This window comes from Lethenteron reissneri, chromosome 21, assembly GCF_015708825.2.
Source record: "Lethenteron reissneri isolate LAM-NWPU_2019-01 chromosome 21, ASM1570882v1, whole genome shotgun sequence".
In the NCBI taxonomy this organism is placed as follows: domain Eukaryota; kingdom Metazoa; phylum Chordata; class Hyperoartia; order Petromyzontiformes; family Petromyzontidae; genus Lethenteron; species Lethenteron reissneri.
The window spans coordinates 5696262-5713200 of NC_083799.1; the positions used below are offsets into that span (position 1 = coordinate 5696262).

The following is a 16939-nucleotide window of genomic DNA, read 5'->3' on the forward strand; positions in this document are numbered from 1 at the left end:
TGCTCTTATATTTCAATCGATTGATGTTCTTAGCAAAAAAAAAACCATGGTTGTACAGTACTATAACCCTCTACGTGTCCACGTGTAGTATGCTCATCATCTGCCTTCACCAACACCACCACGGCACTGACCACCACAGCATGTGGTATAAACCATTGAGTGTCAACCAACAACGACCCCGCAACAGCGTGGAGGTAAGGAAGGCCCCCCTCGTCACACAGCAGTGGTTTGACATAATGGACTGGGCAATGCCATGTTACTACGACTACTAAGCTAAACTACAACGCCGTTCTCAACACACGCTTCAGATATTATAAATACATTCCTGTCAACCCCTTATCAGTGCCCTACCTTATTACAGACCAATTCTGACCTTATTGGTCACCCCAGTGCCCATATAAATCTCAACGTTCATCCTTACAAAGTCCCATCACAAGGGAAAAACACAAAAAAATACATCTTGACTTAAAGCTTTCGTGACTGTAGGAATTCATGTTCTTTGGGTAGGTAAAAAATAAAATTAAAATAAATTAAATCACTTGATACAGAAATTTTGCTGTGACGGTGCCACCTGAAGACGGAAGCTTGTGTTGCCTCCGAAACGTAGTGATTTAATTCATTTGTATTAAAAATTTTACCTACGTGACTTTACCGAAAAAACCAAAGAGTATGGATCCTTGCAGTCAAATCTAGAACCACGTAAGATAGAACACTTTTTTGCAGCATTTATTATTAGAAAAATTCTAATAATTTATTATTATAAAATAAAAATAATGTATTATTTGTATTTTTCTAATAAGAAAATTAATTTATTATTTTAATTTTTCTATCTACGTGGCTTCACCGAAAGACCCAAAGAATACAAACAAATAAGACAACACATTTTGTTGTTGTTGTTGCCAGCATTGAAACGGCTGTACGCCGTATGGACCTGAAAACTAAATTTCCCAGGTCAAGCCGTATGGGTTGACAGGCGTGTCAGTCCATCTCACGCGGCAGTCAGTGGTGCCACCACCAACCAACATCACCAATCCCAGATTTGAAGCTTTCGTGACTGCAAGGATTGATACTCTTAGGTTTTTTCGGTAAAGTCACGTAGGTAATAGAAAGAAAATAATACATTATAATTTTATTTCTATTATAGAAGAATACATTATTATTTTATTTAGTAGGTAATAAAAATAAAGTAATAAAATATTATTTTATTTCTATTATAAAATAACACATTAGTAGGCCATTATTTAACACAATTATTTTATTATTGTATTTAGTAGGTAATAGAAATAAAAAAAATATTGTTTTATTTCTATTATAAAATAAGAAATTATTTTATTTCTATTACCTACGTGACTTTACCGAAAAAAAATCAAGAGTATCACCAATCCCACCACCACCCCCACCCACCCACCACCACCACCAACTTTTAATGAATAGAACACGGGGCCGGTTGCCTCGCAACTGTTGTTAGAGACTGCGGCGGGGCCTGCGGGTTGGTGGCGTCGGTCGCGCGCGCCTCACATCGGGCACCGCTGAAGTTGAGAAAGGCGAGGGAGGGCCACTTTAATCGGCGTTCCAGACCGTGTTAAATGTCCACACTTTTAGCGGTGTAACTTTTGCAGTCGTCGCGCCCTTGAGACGTTTAACAACGTTGCTTTCTTTCGCAAACTTTACACGGTCGGACGGTGTTGATTTATCACAGTTTGCAGGAGACCCGCGCGAAGGCAATTCTACTGCCACCACCACAACCACCACCACCGCCGCGGTTGACTACCGTTAAGAAAGAAGTTCATGAAAGTTTGTAGATAGAACATTACAGAGCCCCGGGGGGGGCAGGGGGCACTTGTGTGGTGTTGTTGGAGGTGAGGAGTTTCCTCATGGCTGAGCCAGCTGTCAGCCAGGATGGCGAAATCGAGGGGGTCTCCGCAGAAGAAGAACCCCGGCAGCCGCGGGGTTCAGTGGCCCCCGATCCCGAGTCGGCGGACGGTGCCGAGCCGGTCCCTGGCGGTGCCGAGCCCGGAGAAAACAGCCACGACGTGTCCCCTCCACTCGTGAGCATCAAGGGTAAGATGAAGGAGGACACACCGCCCACACACATACACAAGCACCCTCTGGGTTTCCATTGACAATTATGGGGAAGTATGTCCGTTGTCTTAACGCCGGTTGTGAAATTGTCCGTGGCTTATTTTGCTATTATTGTACGTGTACATTCTAGATTTGAAGCTTTCGTGACTGCAAGGATTCATACTCTTAGGTTTTTTTCGGTAAAGTCACGTAGGTGAAAAAATAATAATGAAGTAAAATAATAAAAAATGAAATTAACTCAATGAAATCACGACGTTTCGGAGGCAACACAAGTTTCCGTCTTCAGGTGGGACAGGATACAGTAAATTTAGCTGTTTTATTTTGTTATTATGCCTACGTGACTTTACTGAAAAAACCTAAGAGTATGTCCGTGTACATTCTATTCGTACGCGCAATGTACAACCTCTTTGACAACCCACTGCTGGATGAGGGCCTCCCCCACAGACCACGTTTGTGACATTGTAACCCGCTAAGCAAACCCACGATTTGAGATGGGACCATCTCGTTTGCAAGGTTCAGAGTTGACCAAACTTCTTCAAACCACGCTGGTTCTGGTCAGTGGCCGGTGAAGGCGGCCAGGCGACGTAGGGTGGCATTGAGTAGACGCGGAATCGTAGCAGTACGGTACAACAACGATGTGCATCGTCCCTCTTTAATGTTGTACGAGTTGCAAAACAAAATAGTTGGAGTTTGTATGGCTGGGCAGAGAGTTTGAGTCGCGAGTTGGTCTGAGGAGGAAGCTTTCATGCCCTCGTACGATTCAGCACTTGCAGCTTGGAGCCTTTTTTGTTAAATAAAATTAAAACTCATTGACCGCGACCTAAATGTATTTATTTGTTGCTGTTAATCTGTCCAGGAGCACTGGTATTTGATTGTGTAAAGACGTATACGTAGCGTGTTGTCCAGTTTGTAAGTGTGATATGTTTATAGGAACTGGGACGTACACATTGGTTTATCCACCCTACTTTATGAACAATATTTATTCGAATAAACAGCACTCGTTCGACGAGAAACGTGGATTGTAACCTCGGTTTACACGTGTCACTTGCAATGTGAGGGATACATGGAAAAGTTTGCGTCGCTGGTACTGTACCGTACTGTAATGTTGGTAACGTTCTTAAAATTATTTGTTGAAGGATGTCTCCGGTTATCAACTTCGCAAAAGAGACAGACACTAAGTGACTCAATGCTTCAACTAATGTGGACCCCCTCTACCTATCTCATTTGGTGGACTACATTGCACCAGTAGTTGAAATTCCACATTCCTATGGAGAGATCCGTAATAGTTCAGTATTAACCAACAATTGCACAGATCTTGGTATAGAAAATAGAGTACAGTACACGTTGCTTGCAACACTTGATGACAAAAAACTCAATACAATGAACAACACGGTGCACTGAGAGGCCAGAGATAGAGTTAAATAAGGGTCGGAGATTCCACTTAAACGCCATGGGGCCTGATGAGAATTTAGAGATTTAAATATTATCTGATGGCCAGTTTTTAAATAGGCACTCTTCACCTGTTTTTCAATGAAATTCCCAAGAACAAGACATCGAATTAAAGAAAATACATTTTGTTTGTAAGCAATAATAAAAAGGTGGTAATACTGGACTACTAAAGTATAGTAATTAAAATAATATCGCGCCCTTTGTTAAGTGACTGCTAGAAAGAGGCCTTCTCACGCCTTGTTAATAACGGCAATGCTATTCTCCATATATCCTTGCTGCTACACCACAGCCAAAATACATTTTTGTCTCATTTCATAAAGTGTTTTTTATGACTTTCAGAGGCATAAAATGAAAAATATGCTATAATCTTGCACCCAGTAGCTATACAAATATGCTATACAAATACAATTGTGCAGACTTTGTAAATAGAAGTTTTGCTAAGATGTTGATAAGAGTTTACATAGTTTAAACTAAATCCTGAATTCATAAACGTTTATAGTGGCAGTGTTAAGGTATGGCTGCACTCGGACTGTGGTCGTAAAAAAGGTAATATAAAAAGTCAAAGTATCTCCCTGCTCCAATGAGGTGACATCTCCTTTGGTGTGAAATCCATATGTGGACATTCCACGTTAACAAGGTGGGGCGGACGACCATTGTTGACTTCCCACAAAAAATGATAGAGGAGTCAATTTCTGAATGGGATATAAACCCATAACATTCTAATTTTGAGTCAAGTGCTAAAACCATAGTGTTCTCTATTCAGATTGTATGAGGTTGAGCTGCAATACTCATATCATACATTTCCTTCAAACTTAAAATTCACTGATTCATTTTTGTTTTTGGTTTAGGCCATGTAGTAGTGTTATGCCTAATTTAACAATTTTTGAGTTCACTACCTTATTAGGCCCAAAGCAGTTTGAGTGAAGCGTATGTTGATGTTAAATTCCGTCATGGGGAGTCTTCAGCCACTGGAGAGCTTGATTGGCCAGAATATTATATATCAATACATTGACACGTATAAATAATATATTTGTAAACGTGGCAATTTTTTCAGGTGGTGGAGGGTTAATGACAATTATTTTGCCATGAAACGACTACGTGGCCTATAAACAAATGTGGATCAGAACTTTCCCGAGCTACTTGTGACAAAGTATGGGCTACTGAGGATAAAAAATAATGTCTTGCAACTATGACCCATACAGCCAAAGCGTATCAGTCACTGCTAATATTGATGCTTGGCATTTAAATGTCAGTGCTGTGTCACTGGGTGTGTTCGCTTGAAGTAATTGTGCTGTCATCTGGTGTGTCTTGGCTCTTGACTTATGTGGTGGAGGTAGAGCTAAAATCCCGATATTTGCAGTATTGGCTATTTTGTATTAATCATTTACTTAACCATTTTGTTTTATTATGCATTTATCATCGCAACATCCTATTAATAAAGTGGTTGTTAACCATGAGCTAAACTTGTAATACAAATGCAGGAAAGAAAAAAAGTGTTCAAGAAAATACCGAATTAGCATGTTAGGCCAAGTCCGCCAATGAGTCCGTTTGGTTAAATCTATTAATGAGTCCGTTTGGTTAAGTCCGTTAATAAGTCAGTTTGGTTAAGTCCGTTAATGAGTTCGTTTGGTTAAGTCCATTAATGAGTCCGTTTGGTTAAGTCCGTTAATGAGTCCGTTTGGTTAAGTCCGTTAATGAGTTCGTTTGGTTAAGTCCATTAATGCTTGGCAAAGGGGAGAAAACAGGGAGTACCTGGAGAAAACCTTCACATGAGGGATAACACTTTAAACTCTGCAAAGATATATTCAATCCACTTATTGTACTATCATCATCTGGCTACCACGCAGCCCAGCAGGTTTAGGTGTTCACAATGTGTGATCTGCCAACACTTTCCTTCAAATCATTTTCCGCACGTCCAATTAGCACAGTTGGCTACGTATGGTGTGAAAGAAGTTCAACATTCATACATACAACCAGTCTTGCACCAGCCCGCACTGACCAGCGTGGTGAAATATGGTCAAACAATCCCGATGACTGAATCGGTACAGTATGCCATGTGAAATGGAAATATAACATTAAAGTGAGTTTACATTGGTGTTGTGTACTGCCATGCAGCTGTTATTTTTCCTGAATCATTGAAGGCAGCAGTTGCGCAATGGTTAGTGCATTGCACTTTTAACCCAGTGAACTGAGTTTGATTCCCAGCCATGGTTATTATCAGTGGCTCACACTCGATGTTTAAACCAATCCTGTACACCCTTCCCCTTTACCAACTTGCTCTGACCAGTGTGGTAAAGTATGGTATAACAACCTTTATGACAAATACAATATGGTGAGGTCCTCGTCCTGCAGTGGATTAACAAATTGCCGTCAATTATGAGTAATATGTAAACATAACATGTATTATTGCATTTTTGGCCTGTTGTGATGTTAGCAGGGTGGTTTCTAGGGGGGGAATTATCTCTATGGTGCCCACCACAACTGAACAAGATTTCCTACCCCACTGACTTATACTCCCTCCTCCAATTTCACAATTGGCAGCTATGCCACTGTATTTACCAAATGCATATAATCCACAATAGAAAAACACGAGTTACATAAGAATGCAATTACTGTAACTACGAATCGATTAATTGACTCACATAATTTCTTACTTGTCACGATGCATACACTAAATCGTGCGTATGAAAAATTATTATTATATAACTCATACACATAATATGCAGATATTACATTTAGGCTAATGAATTATAAAACTGTATAAATAACACAGAAACTCAACAGAAAATACAAGTGAGACGACAACAGCAAAAACGACACAATAAAATTACCTTTCTGTCAAATTACAACCCAAATCGTGATTATTCTTTGAATGCCTTGAGGAGTGGGGGTGTAAAATGTTTTCATGGCTATTATCTCTACTGAATAAGTCAGACACAAAATGAAAGACTGGGCATTAATCTTTTCTCAGCAGGTGAGGGATCAAGAACCAAGGGGCGTGGAGCCAGATTAAGTCAGAAAAATGGTGGAGCCCCCACTCCTTCACCCACCACGGCCACCCCAGCCACGGTACGAGCTGCACATATACAGAGATCATTGGCGTTTAGTTAATATGCGGCACTTACGTAATTCACATTTTATGCTGCATTGCCCCCAATTCACAGCCTCGTAGATCAAGCCAAAGCAGACACTTAATAATAGGAAATATTTGTTGTTCAGCTGCCAGAGTGGATGAGTGCTGCGCCATTGCACATTTCAGAAGATAGACAGTGGATTTTGATTGAAATGCTTAACACAAATAAACCATCTTTTGTGTAATATGAGGAACGTGAATTGTACGTGAAAATTTTCTTATTTTGCAAATGCTATTGGAGGAAATTTAATTGGATTGAAATTAGCTATTACTTTGAGATCTGTGATTTAGATAACAAGTACAAATTACAAATTAAATACAATTAAACATTTAAATGTAATTTTGATACTGCCCATCTGCGATAAGAGACCTTAACACGAAAGAAGAATGTGTCCCATTTCATGGCTGATATGTGTAGATGTCAGGCGCTGGATGGAAATCATCGGGGCCTGGGAGCGAGGCTCTGCGAAGCATGGCAAATCAGACCAAGGTCACTAGGGACGAGCGGAGGGCCCAACTGGACGGACGTCACAAGTACCTCATCTCCAAGCTAGCCGATGTCCTGGGTCAGGACGAAGCCGCCGTGGAAGATGCCATCCTGGCGGACGAGAGGGTAGGTCTTCTGGGTACCACGTGCATTGTGTAAGGCAAAGTTCTTCAGCTGGCTGCCCGCAGGCCACATGTGGCCCACGGAGGCTCTTGGAGTGGCCACCAAGAGATGTGGCCTGCCAAGAGATATAGCTCGCTGAGAAAGCAAGAGATACAGATGCGTGAGATGAAAGAGAGAAAGACAATGGATGGATATGAGAGCTGGAGACAAAAGATAACGACTAGTGAAATAATAAACACCAGATAGATGAGAAACCTGGATATGAGAGGTGTAGATTAATGTTTATCCAATGTGATATTACGTCGATTCACGTAATGTATGATGTCACATGACTCGCCAGCACAGGCTAATTTTATCATGTGGCCTGCCGAAAAAAGATAGTCAAAGAACCTTGGTGGTGGGTTACGAGAGGGGGTCATAGCGTACCCCACACTAAGCTGTGCGAGGTCACAGAGAACTGTTGAAAAGATGACATCAGTCTTAGTGATTCTGATTTATATTTGAATTATACGTTCAGTTAATAATGAAACTAATTTTTGTATTTTTACACATGCTATTCCAATTGTACTATTGGCATCATGTCATGAAATACAGTTTCCATTTTTAGCTCTTGGAAAACAGTGTTCCGCAGAGGGAAAGTTTATGCGTCTACTTCTGAGATTATTTCAAGTGATATTTTATCCACATATTAGGGAGTGCACTTTGCCACATACCCTGCAATTGAAAAAAGTTTGCAATATCGCAGTCAAACCAATATTTTTGATTCTCAGAGCTGGATTTTAGCCAAATTGTAAAAATAAAACTTGAATATTATGGTATTTTGCTCAGTCATTGGTGACCAGGCTGAGACCATCATCTTGCTAAACTTGAGAACTCGGTTTAATCTCTAGTTACCTACCCTGATTCAAACCCAGGACGACTAAGCCAACTTCACACATATATCTTAAACATCAGTTAGCCCTTGTAGGGTATTATGTTGAGTTAATATTGAATTTGAAACAAACTAAAGATGAAACTTGAATGTATTGCATTTACCTTGAAAATAATGTACAGTCATCATTTTTCAATTAAACGTTCTTCCCTTTACTCCAGTTTGAACAAATAAAGGATTTCTTTGTTGCCAACGGATCAAAGAGGCTCATGTTCTTCTGCCAAGAATCTACTCAGGTTAGTGTTACACATTTTTTAATTAATATTTTCTCGTAATTGTGACATTAAAAATAATAATCTAAGAACTGCTTTATAGTGGGCTTTTTCTGTCTGTTGTGAATATGCAAATTGATAATTTTCCATGGTTCCCAGCCTCGTGACACTATCTATTCTCGCGGAGAGATGTCCATCAGTCACGTGGGAAGCAACGTGTCTCACAAGCGGTTGTTCATCACGACAGGTGCCGACGAGGTAAGTGGGCCCGTCATCTCTACGTGCATCGCTGAAGTGCTGCACTAGGCTGCTGCAAGTGTGATTTGCTGAGAGAATTGTGGTACTCTGCCGATTGCAATTTGTATTATCCAGCAGCGCCGCCTATCAATTTAATGTGCATCTTGGTCTTTTGCCAGAGGACCTTTCAAAGATGCACAGCTTGAGTTGTGCACTGGCGGCATGACACTGCTATCACAGGACGTAGGTTAAAGCTATTCTCTATTCTCTTGGTTAACTACGTCAATATCGTTTCTTACCTTCTCGTTAGCACGTTTTTAAAATGTATTTTGAAGACTTTTTCAGCATTATCATTCAAGAGATGGCGTTTTGGCAACTTTAAATGTGGAATGCCACTCACACACGATTGGATTGTGCACGAAGCTTGCGCTGTGTTCCCTTGCATGCCCAGGCTTGTCTTCAAAACTCTGTGAGCTCACTCGCTGACAGAATTTGAGCTCTCCGTTATGCTTGCGTTCATCAGATAAATAGAGACATTCTGTAAGAAATGCGGGAAGAAGAAAACGTGCAAATAGTTTCACTTGGATACAACAAGAGGTTGGCTTATACTGTAACACTGTTTGGTGATCAGCAGAGGGATTTCCTGGCTGTGCTTTTGTATGAGAGGTGGTCTTACAGTGAGGCTTTTTACTTTCAAGTGTAGATGTTAATCTCCGGTCAGCCTGACACATGGGTAGTAAAAATGGGTCTCTCTTGCCTTGATGAAATTTTGATTTCATCTCAGGCTTTTGTCGACCTCGTTTCTTATGCAAGTGGACATTATGCACAGTGCATCGAATATTGTGACAGTGAATTATTGATGTAAATGCTAATATTCCGGAAGTACTAGAAAGCTGCTATTTTGCTCAGCTGTAGCCAGGTCTGTGTTTAAATTTCTACGTCTCTAAAAACAGACATTTTTAAATTTAGGCCACCAAAATGATGGCTCAAAGGTTGATTGGTTTCACTCATAGGGCAGGCTAAGCTTATCGCGCTAAATAGTTTGAAGTCTTGTCTGAAACACTTTAAATATACAATCCCCATCGTCAATGAACTGCGCAGTTTGTCTCCATGGAGTGCGATGCTAAATCAGTAGAGAGCAAGCGAACCGCGCTCGTGGTGACTCTTGTGAATATATGAAAAATAAGTTAAACGCTTGGTGGTCTTTACCTGGTAAGATCAAAATTGTGTTTAGGTTTATTTGTATGTCTTTTTTTTGCTATTTGTTTACCTTTCCTATACTTTGCACTCCTATCGTGTTTTTGTAGTGTTTGTTGTTGCAACATTCTACTGGATATCTGCGAAAAAGAGCTTCACAGCTCATCAGATTCCTCCATTATAAATAAATATTCTGATTCTGATAAACTTCAAATAAACACGTTGAGATATGAGAGGATAAAAATTCATATATTTTCTTGTAATGCATTATAAATCACAATCCATATAATACAAATCTATTTATAGTTTTCTGGTTGCAAGGCTTATAATCTGCCTAAATAGAGGTCATCATCATAACACATTTATTTACTACTGTAGTATGTATACATTAGAGTAATCGTTTATTTACTTATTTGGTTAAATCGTCATCTGCACTGCATTCTGATAGCATTTATTGCCAAGCCACTGTTTGGCAATTATTGTAGCTCAGTTTGTTCAAACAGGATCAGCATTTAACCCAAACATTTGGCGGGTGAGCAAATAATAAAGGTAATGTCTGCTTTGGAACGGCTGTGTGAACTGAGGCTTGTAAGAGCTTGTCTCTTGAGTTGGACCGTTGCTGGTTAAAACACCCCTTCCTGTGCCTTCCATTTTATTCTAGACACAGCATTGAAGAGCATCCCATGCTTTACAAGAAGCATTGTCTAGCCATGGCTTCTGTATTTGAAGTTTTCGTGACTGCAAGGATCCATACTCTTTGGTTCTTTCGGTAAAGTCACGTAGGTGAAAAATAAAATAAAAATCACGACGTTTCGATTGCACCAGTCTCACCAGTCTCACGTCCCAGTCCCTAACGTCCACACAACGCCCCCCCCCCTCTCCTATCGCCCCCTTCCTTTCCCCCCCACTCCTCTCTGACTTATATAACCTCCTTAACCCCGGCATCTCTCTCACTTCAGTAAAATGTTCTTGCTGTGGTTTTCACACCGGATGATGATTGCTTGTGTTGCAATCGAAACGTCGTGATTTTTATTTTATATTTTTAACCTACGTGACTTTACCGAAAGAACCAAAGAGTATGGCTTCTGTCTTTCGTAATCTTGATGAACTAATAAATCCTACAAAGACAATACTTTCCAAACTAAATAGGCAGCCAAGAGTCTATCTCTTATTTAAAATAATCTAGTCGATCAGATCAGTCAATGGGCTTAATTAGCAGGGTCTCGTCAGCAGAGCCAGGACTGCTATAGAAATGCTGCTGTTTTACCAGACGTTATAGGCCCCTGCCGAAAACATATGGCCCCTGCCTAAAACATCTGGTCATATAACAAAGAATTTAATTATGATGAACAATTGTAGCACATAAATTGTGCTACTACTGTTATACCATTGTTGCTCAACAATATAAACATACATAAGTTGTATAATCAAGTTTGACCGAGTGTTTTAATTGTAATTCTAAAAATGGAAATGATTGTGCTACTTTTAAAAAGTGTCATGGGACCTCCTTTGCCAGTACCAAAATATGAGAATAGGTTTTCTCCTTTTTTCTGGCAACAAAACATCTTAACACCTGTTTTGTTGCCAGAAAAAATAGGAAAACCTATTCTCATTTTTAAACAGTAGTTAATGCTTTTCAACTTTTTTGGCTGTTTGCACATTACTTTGTCCTCTCTGTCGGGAGGGGATTTGATAACTCTTGTAAAGATTGTCCAATACAAACCAACTTTCGTATAAAGATGTGTTGCTATTAGGGACTAAGCTCTCTAGAAAACTGGATATGGAAATCAGTGCTAAAAGACCCTGCCTTGGCATCCGAGCCCTGCAGCCAAAGCAATGATTATCAACACTGCAATGTAGCCTATGATGATGATAGTGATGCCTCTTATCATTTTCAGGCTTTCGCAGGCACATGCTACTTCTTCCTGCGCACTACAGAGAAAGCCATATCGACAGCCAACATGGCCCAGGTATGCCTGAAACCAAAGAGAGCATGTGTCATTGCAGTTTTTGCCCATCAGATTAATGTGCATTGTACAGTCCTTTGTCAATCCACTGCTGTACGAAGGATTCCCCATATTGTGCTGGTCGTGGGGTTATTTAACCATACTTCATCACGCTGGTTAGCGCCAGTTCAGATATCACTCGTCACTGATGTAAGCCATGGCCATGAATGGAACTCACACACCGGTTCATAGTGTAGTGGGTGAACCACTGCACCACTGCTCCACCTCACATCACATTAACCTGGCCCCACAATTATTTAAATGCTTTCACAATTGTGTTGCACATGCATGAAATGCATTACTGCTGATTGCTGTTCATGTAAATTGTCATATACATTCATGTGCAACTGTATTTCTCCAGGGTTTTATAAACAAAAGTGATCATATCAGTGACCTGAAACTGTTAATAGTTTTATCTTGGTCTGTTTGGCACACTCGCAATAATGTGGTACTTTAGGATATTTGGATTACACCAATTTCATCAAAAATGCAATACATTCACCAGGAGGGGCAACTAGATGCTAATAGATAGCAGTACAACAAGTAGGCTCTTGCATTACCCTTGCTGATTGTTGAGCACTGTTTTACGAGTTATATTTTGCTGGTTGCTCAGGTGTTTAAAAAAAAGACATTGTTTAAATATTCAAAGTAGGACCCTTGGCAAAAATATGGTCAGTGAAGCGTTACTGCATTGGAGAATGATCATGATTGTGGTAATGCATCTCCACAGGAGATCAACTTTGGCGTGCTGGAGTGTCCTGAAGGGGACATTCTACAAGGCGTGGAGAGCTTCCTCTCCTCCTTAATGATCCCAGCTCTAAAATCCCAGGAGGTACTCGTGTTCCTCATGGCTTGATTCAAATATAAAGTGCAACTCCATACAGTATGCCAACACAATATGATTTGTACTAATACAAAAACTGTACAGTTATAATGGAAAGTAGGTTTGTAATGATACATTGTTTCGTCAGTTAAAATAGAATGTTACGCTGACAATATACACATCGTGCGTGTGACACTCTATTCGTTCCAATGACTGCAAATTATTTGCAAGTGATGTGCTAATGATATGTATAAGTTAATGAAGTAAAATTGTAAAAAACGCAAGACAAAAAAACCCCGAAAATACACACGAGGTTGTGAAAATGAGACCAAAATCAATTGAGTATTGAACCAAGTTGTGAATCAAAATTGCTTTAATCCCCAGAAAAGGTGCATCTTTTACATGCCTAGAACAAAGGCATTTCTGAATGAAACAATTAAATGTGATTTCAAACGTCTCCATAAAATTGAAGATCGCTCATGCAGGAATATAGCTTATTTGCATGCTGGCCAGATTTACAAATCTGCATTGTGATAAAAAAAATTATTTTAGATTTCATTTACAAAGTTGTAAGTTTAACATCGTGACCATTATAGCAGCTGTGTTTGTCTTTCATCAATTTATTTTACTGCTCAATGGGACACAAAGAAATCTAATGTTTACAAATTTACAAATGGTGATATAATTTATTCATGCAGGATTTCACAGTAATGCGTCATTCTGCAGAATTAGATAGGTGTAGAATTGCAAAGACAGCACGGCTGTTGATCTCAAAGGATGCAACAGTATTGTATAGCAAGCATATGTGGCCCTCCAATCCCAGCGTGGTGATCGAGGCAAGTAACAGGGAATAGATGTGCCCCACCACAAAGGTCACCTCAGAGCACTTCAGTAGCCATTATTGAGCTCTGTCCTTTCAGACATTATGGTTTTATAATCATGCTCTTGAGAAAACAGGGCAGGGGGCCAGTGTATCCAATTTGTGGGGGTGGCAGTGGTTACGGTATCTTTCCAGTTGGCTGAGGTGCTCAAAATAATGCTTATAATAATGCTTATGTTGGTATATTACGCAGGTAAATGGCATATATATGCTGAGTATTTGTGTATGGTACTTGTGTATATTATAAAGGTGGTTGAAGTGAAATTGTTCTATTAAACATGTGTGATTGATGGCCTTTAACTAGGTTACAGTCTACTAAGATTCATACCGGTGTGATTTGTTAAGAAAATGAGTAATAATTCAGATACCTCACGTTATGCTTTTGATCATGTAAGCTCCTACATGCACACTCTGCCGTGCTTTAAACGCTATTGATGTATTGAAACAAGTTTGTCGTTGTGCTTATAACTCGAGAACCAAAAGTAGTACATGAACGAGCAATACCCCAAAAATATGAAACAAAAATCCCTTTCCCAAATGCATGTTTATTTTTTGAGAGGACATTACCTGAACCTGAAGAATGGGTTGATTTCTTGGTTATAATTGCTCAATAGAGACTCCTATTGCTGGATTTTATTAAAAATTATGATATATTTTTTTTTTAATTATACTACTGTTGAGGAATTGAATGGCATTTGTTTTCAACATCACGATACTACAATTGAGATATATATGAAAAAATATCCGTGGTTATGCTTTTGACTTGAGAATAAAATGCAATACATGGATGAGCCCTTCGGTACATGGCTGGTGGTCAGATGGCATCCACAGGTGCTGCCAAAGCCCTTTACTTTATACTCAATAAACAATAATACTCCATTAGGTACTGGACATCTGTGAAAAAAGGCCTTCATAGCTCATCGGATTCCTCCAGTCAAAATAAAGATTCTGATTCCCCATCTCATCTGTCTACCCAATTCCAAGCGATTCTCATTTCTCTGTGCTCTGCTCATGTCCTTCTCGTAATTTCATTGCCCATTTCACCTCTCTGACGATCTGCTCCATTTTTTTTTATCACCCAACAATCACCATGGCCCACCCCCGCACACAGACGTGGGGAGTAATCAAAAGTGGAGAGAACGACCCCGCCGTCGAAGTGTTCCTGGACAGCGTAAACTACTTCATGCAGAGCCTGTCAGGAGTGCGGCAGAACATTCAGCAGAAGGTGCAGCTGATGGAGGCGGATCTGGGAACCATCCTCGACGGCGTCATGGGTCCTGCAGACTACACGGTTTCAGGTTAAGATCTGGTGTTAAATTGCGGTAGTGCATTTGCTGCTCCTTGCAGAGGTTCTCGGTTTGAGCACAGTCACAGTCCTTGTGGATTAACCATGAAATAAGCTCCGTCTGCTTTCACAGTGGACGTTAAAGATACTGCGACTTTATTTGAAAAAGAGTAGGCCAAGTGTGCCAGCATCATGATCCAAATTTGGAAAATTTTAGAAATTACTTTAAAATAAATTAATTGGGAAGCCACATAGCAATATTGCCCAGTAGTGACAGACTCATGTCTGTTTACTGGCTGGGCCTACGATCACCTTGTACTTCACAATGAAAGCTGCCACCGGGGGTCTGCAGCCGCAGGGCATCTTGATTTTTTTCTGCATGGGAGCCGTGGTATAAAATGTACGTTGTGATGATGCGCATTTGATAACTATGCCCCTGCGTGTGCCCGACAATCGGCGAGGGTCGGTTAGACTTACTTGTGTTGTATTCCCCACTGTCCTATCACAGTGGGGAACACGGAGATGGTGGAGCGTCTGGAGGCTGCCCTGACAGTGTGGATGAAGCAGATCGAGCAGGTGCTTGTGGAGAGCGAGCAGATCCGTAAGGAGGCCGACAATGTCGGGCCCTCAGCAGAGCTCGTCTACTGGAAGAAGCGCACTTCCCGCTTCAACAGGTTCCTATTTATTTTAAAGAATTAAATGTTTAAAGATAATAATTTAACAGCCCTTTGTCTATCGGCTGCTGGATAGTGGCTTTCCCACGCTGTGTTGGTCATGGGCATTGTTCAACCATACGTCACCGCACTGATCAGTGCAGATTGGTAATGGCGGGGGAATTGAACTCAAGTTGTCAGGTTCATCGTGCCGTGTGCTAATTAGTAGGCCTTCGCTTAGCCTCGTAAAAATAATGATAATTATTATGACAAGAAAAATAATGCCCTTTACCTAGGAAAACCTCACTGAGCCTCAAAACTTTTTCAGGGATGTATGGCCAATTACATTTATGAGCATGTGCAATGTGGGAGGAAACTGTTGTGCCCGGAGAAAACTGCCCATGCATATGAGAAGGTAGCACTCAATGCTTTGCACAAATACAATCAAGATTCAATTGCTGGAATACCCACCTCACAACCACCATCTCCTTTACTATTCTATTGTAATTAAGGTAAGTTCAAATTAATGTAATTAATTAAAGTAAGTTGAAATTAATGTTCAAATTAATATAATTAATTTGAACTTACTTTAATACACGTAATTATCTTACTTCAACAAGTACATATATATGTAAGGGAGTGGGTGGGAGTCGTGGCACAGTGGTTTGCATACTCAACATAACCCGGCAACATGAGTTTGATACCCACCCACAGCTAACATCAGTAGTGAGTGATATCGTTACTGGTCCTAGACCTCCCAACTCTTCAATAACCTGCACTGACCAGATTAGTGGAGTCAAATAACCCTCACAGTCGACATGGTAGCTGGAGATGCATCACCCAGCAGTGGATTAACCACAGGTATATAAATATATGCATGAATTTACACCTATGTAAAGAGAGGAAAGATCATTCATCCCACACAACCTCCCCCTCCATGTCAGATTGTGCATTTGGGCACTGCACACTCCACAGAAATAACGTGGCTCCTATTTATTTTTAACCAAAAAAAAATTCAACACCCGTCAAAAAATAACATGTAGCTTTAACTTTCAACTTACAAAGGCAAGCGGGTGCAGGAACTATTCATCAGACTCTACGTGGCACTGTTAGTTTAACTCATCGGATCTGATGCTGCAGAGCCTTGACCGTACGATGCAGAGTATGTTCCATTACACCCGAGTGCACGTGCCGAGCTGTAACAACATGGCTTTGTAAAATAATGTAGACATTCCTTTCGCTCGATTCGCCTCTTTTGCCTCTGTTATTTTAGCGAACAAGCGCAAGCAAGTAGTTTATTATTCCACAGGATCAAAGAATCACCCCTGCCACCCACAACTTAAAATTGAGTTTTGAATATTGAGGAGGTGACCGGGTGGTCCAGGGAAGCTCACATCTGTGTGATAAAACTGAGCCGGCACAGTTGAGAACTTTGGTCTGA

General features: G+C 40.4%; 1 protein-coding gene across 2 annotated transcripts in view; it reads left to right on the forward strand.

Annotated features, from left to right (window-relative positions):
* The first annotated feature begins 1483 nt into the window (after nucleotides 1-1483).
* The window catches only part of LOC133345118 (dynein axonemal heavy chain 5-like), an 82991-nt gene continuing 67535 nt past the window's right edge, over nucleotides 1484-16939 (forward strand). Inside the window, exons 1-9 of one of the 2 annotated variants that reach the window (XM_061555607.1) lie at nucleotides 1484-2061; nucleotides 6503-6600; nucleotides 7083-7277; nucleotides 8367-8441; nucleotides 8577-8675; nucleotides 11750-11821; nucleotides 12588-12689; nucleotides 14672-14858; nucleotides 15354-15519. In XM_061555607.1, coding sequence (XP_061411591.1) covers nucleotides 1875-2061; nucleotides 6503-6600; nucleotides 7083-7277; nucleotides 8367-8441; nucleotides 8577-8675; nucleotides 11750-11821; nucleotides 12588-12689; nucleotides 14672-14858; nucleotides 15354-15519 — 1181 coding nt within the window. In that variant the 5' untranslated portion in view covers nucleotides 1484-1874. The remainder of the gene's footprint in view (nucleotides 2062-6502; nucleotides 6601-7082; nucleotides 7278-8366; nucleotides 8442-8576; nucleotides 8676-11749; nucleotides 11822-12587; nucleotides 12690-14671; nucleotides 14859-15353; nucleotides 15520-16939) is intronic. The other variant, XM_061555608.1, reaches the window with a different exon arrangement.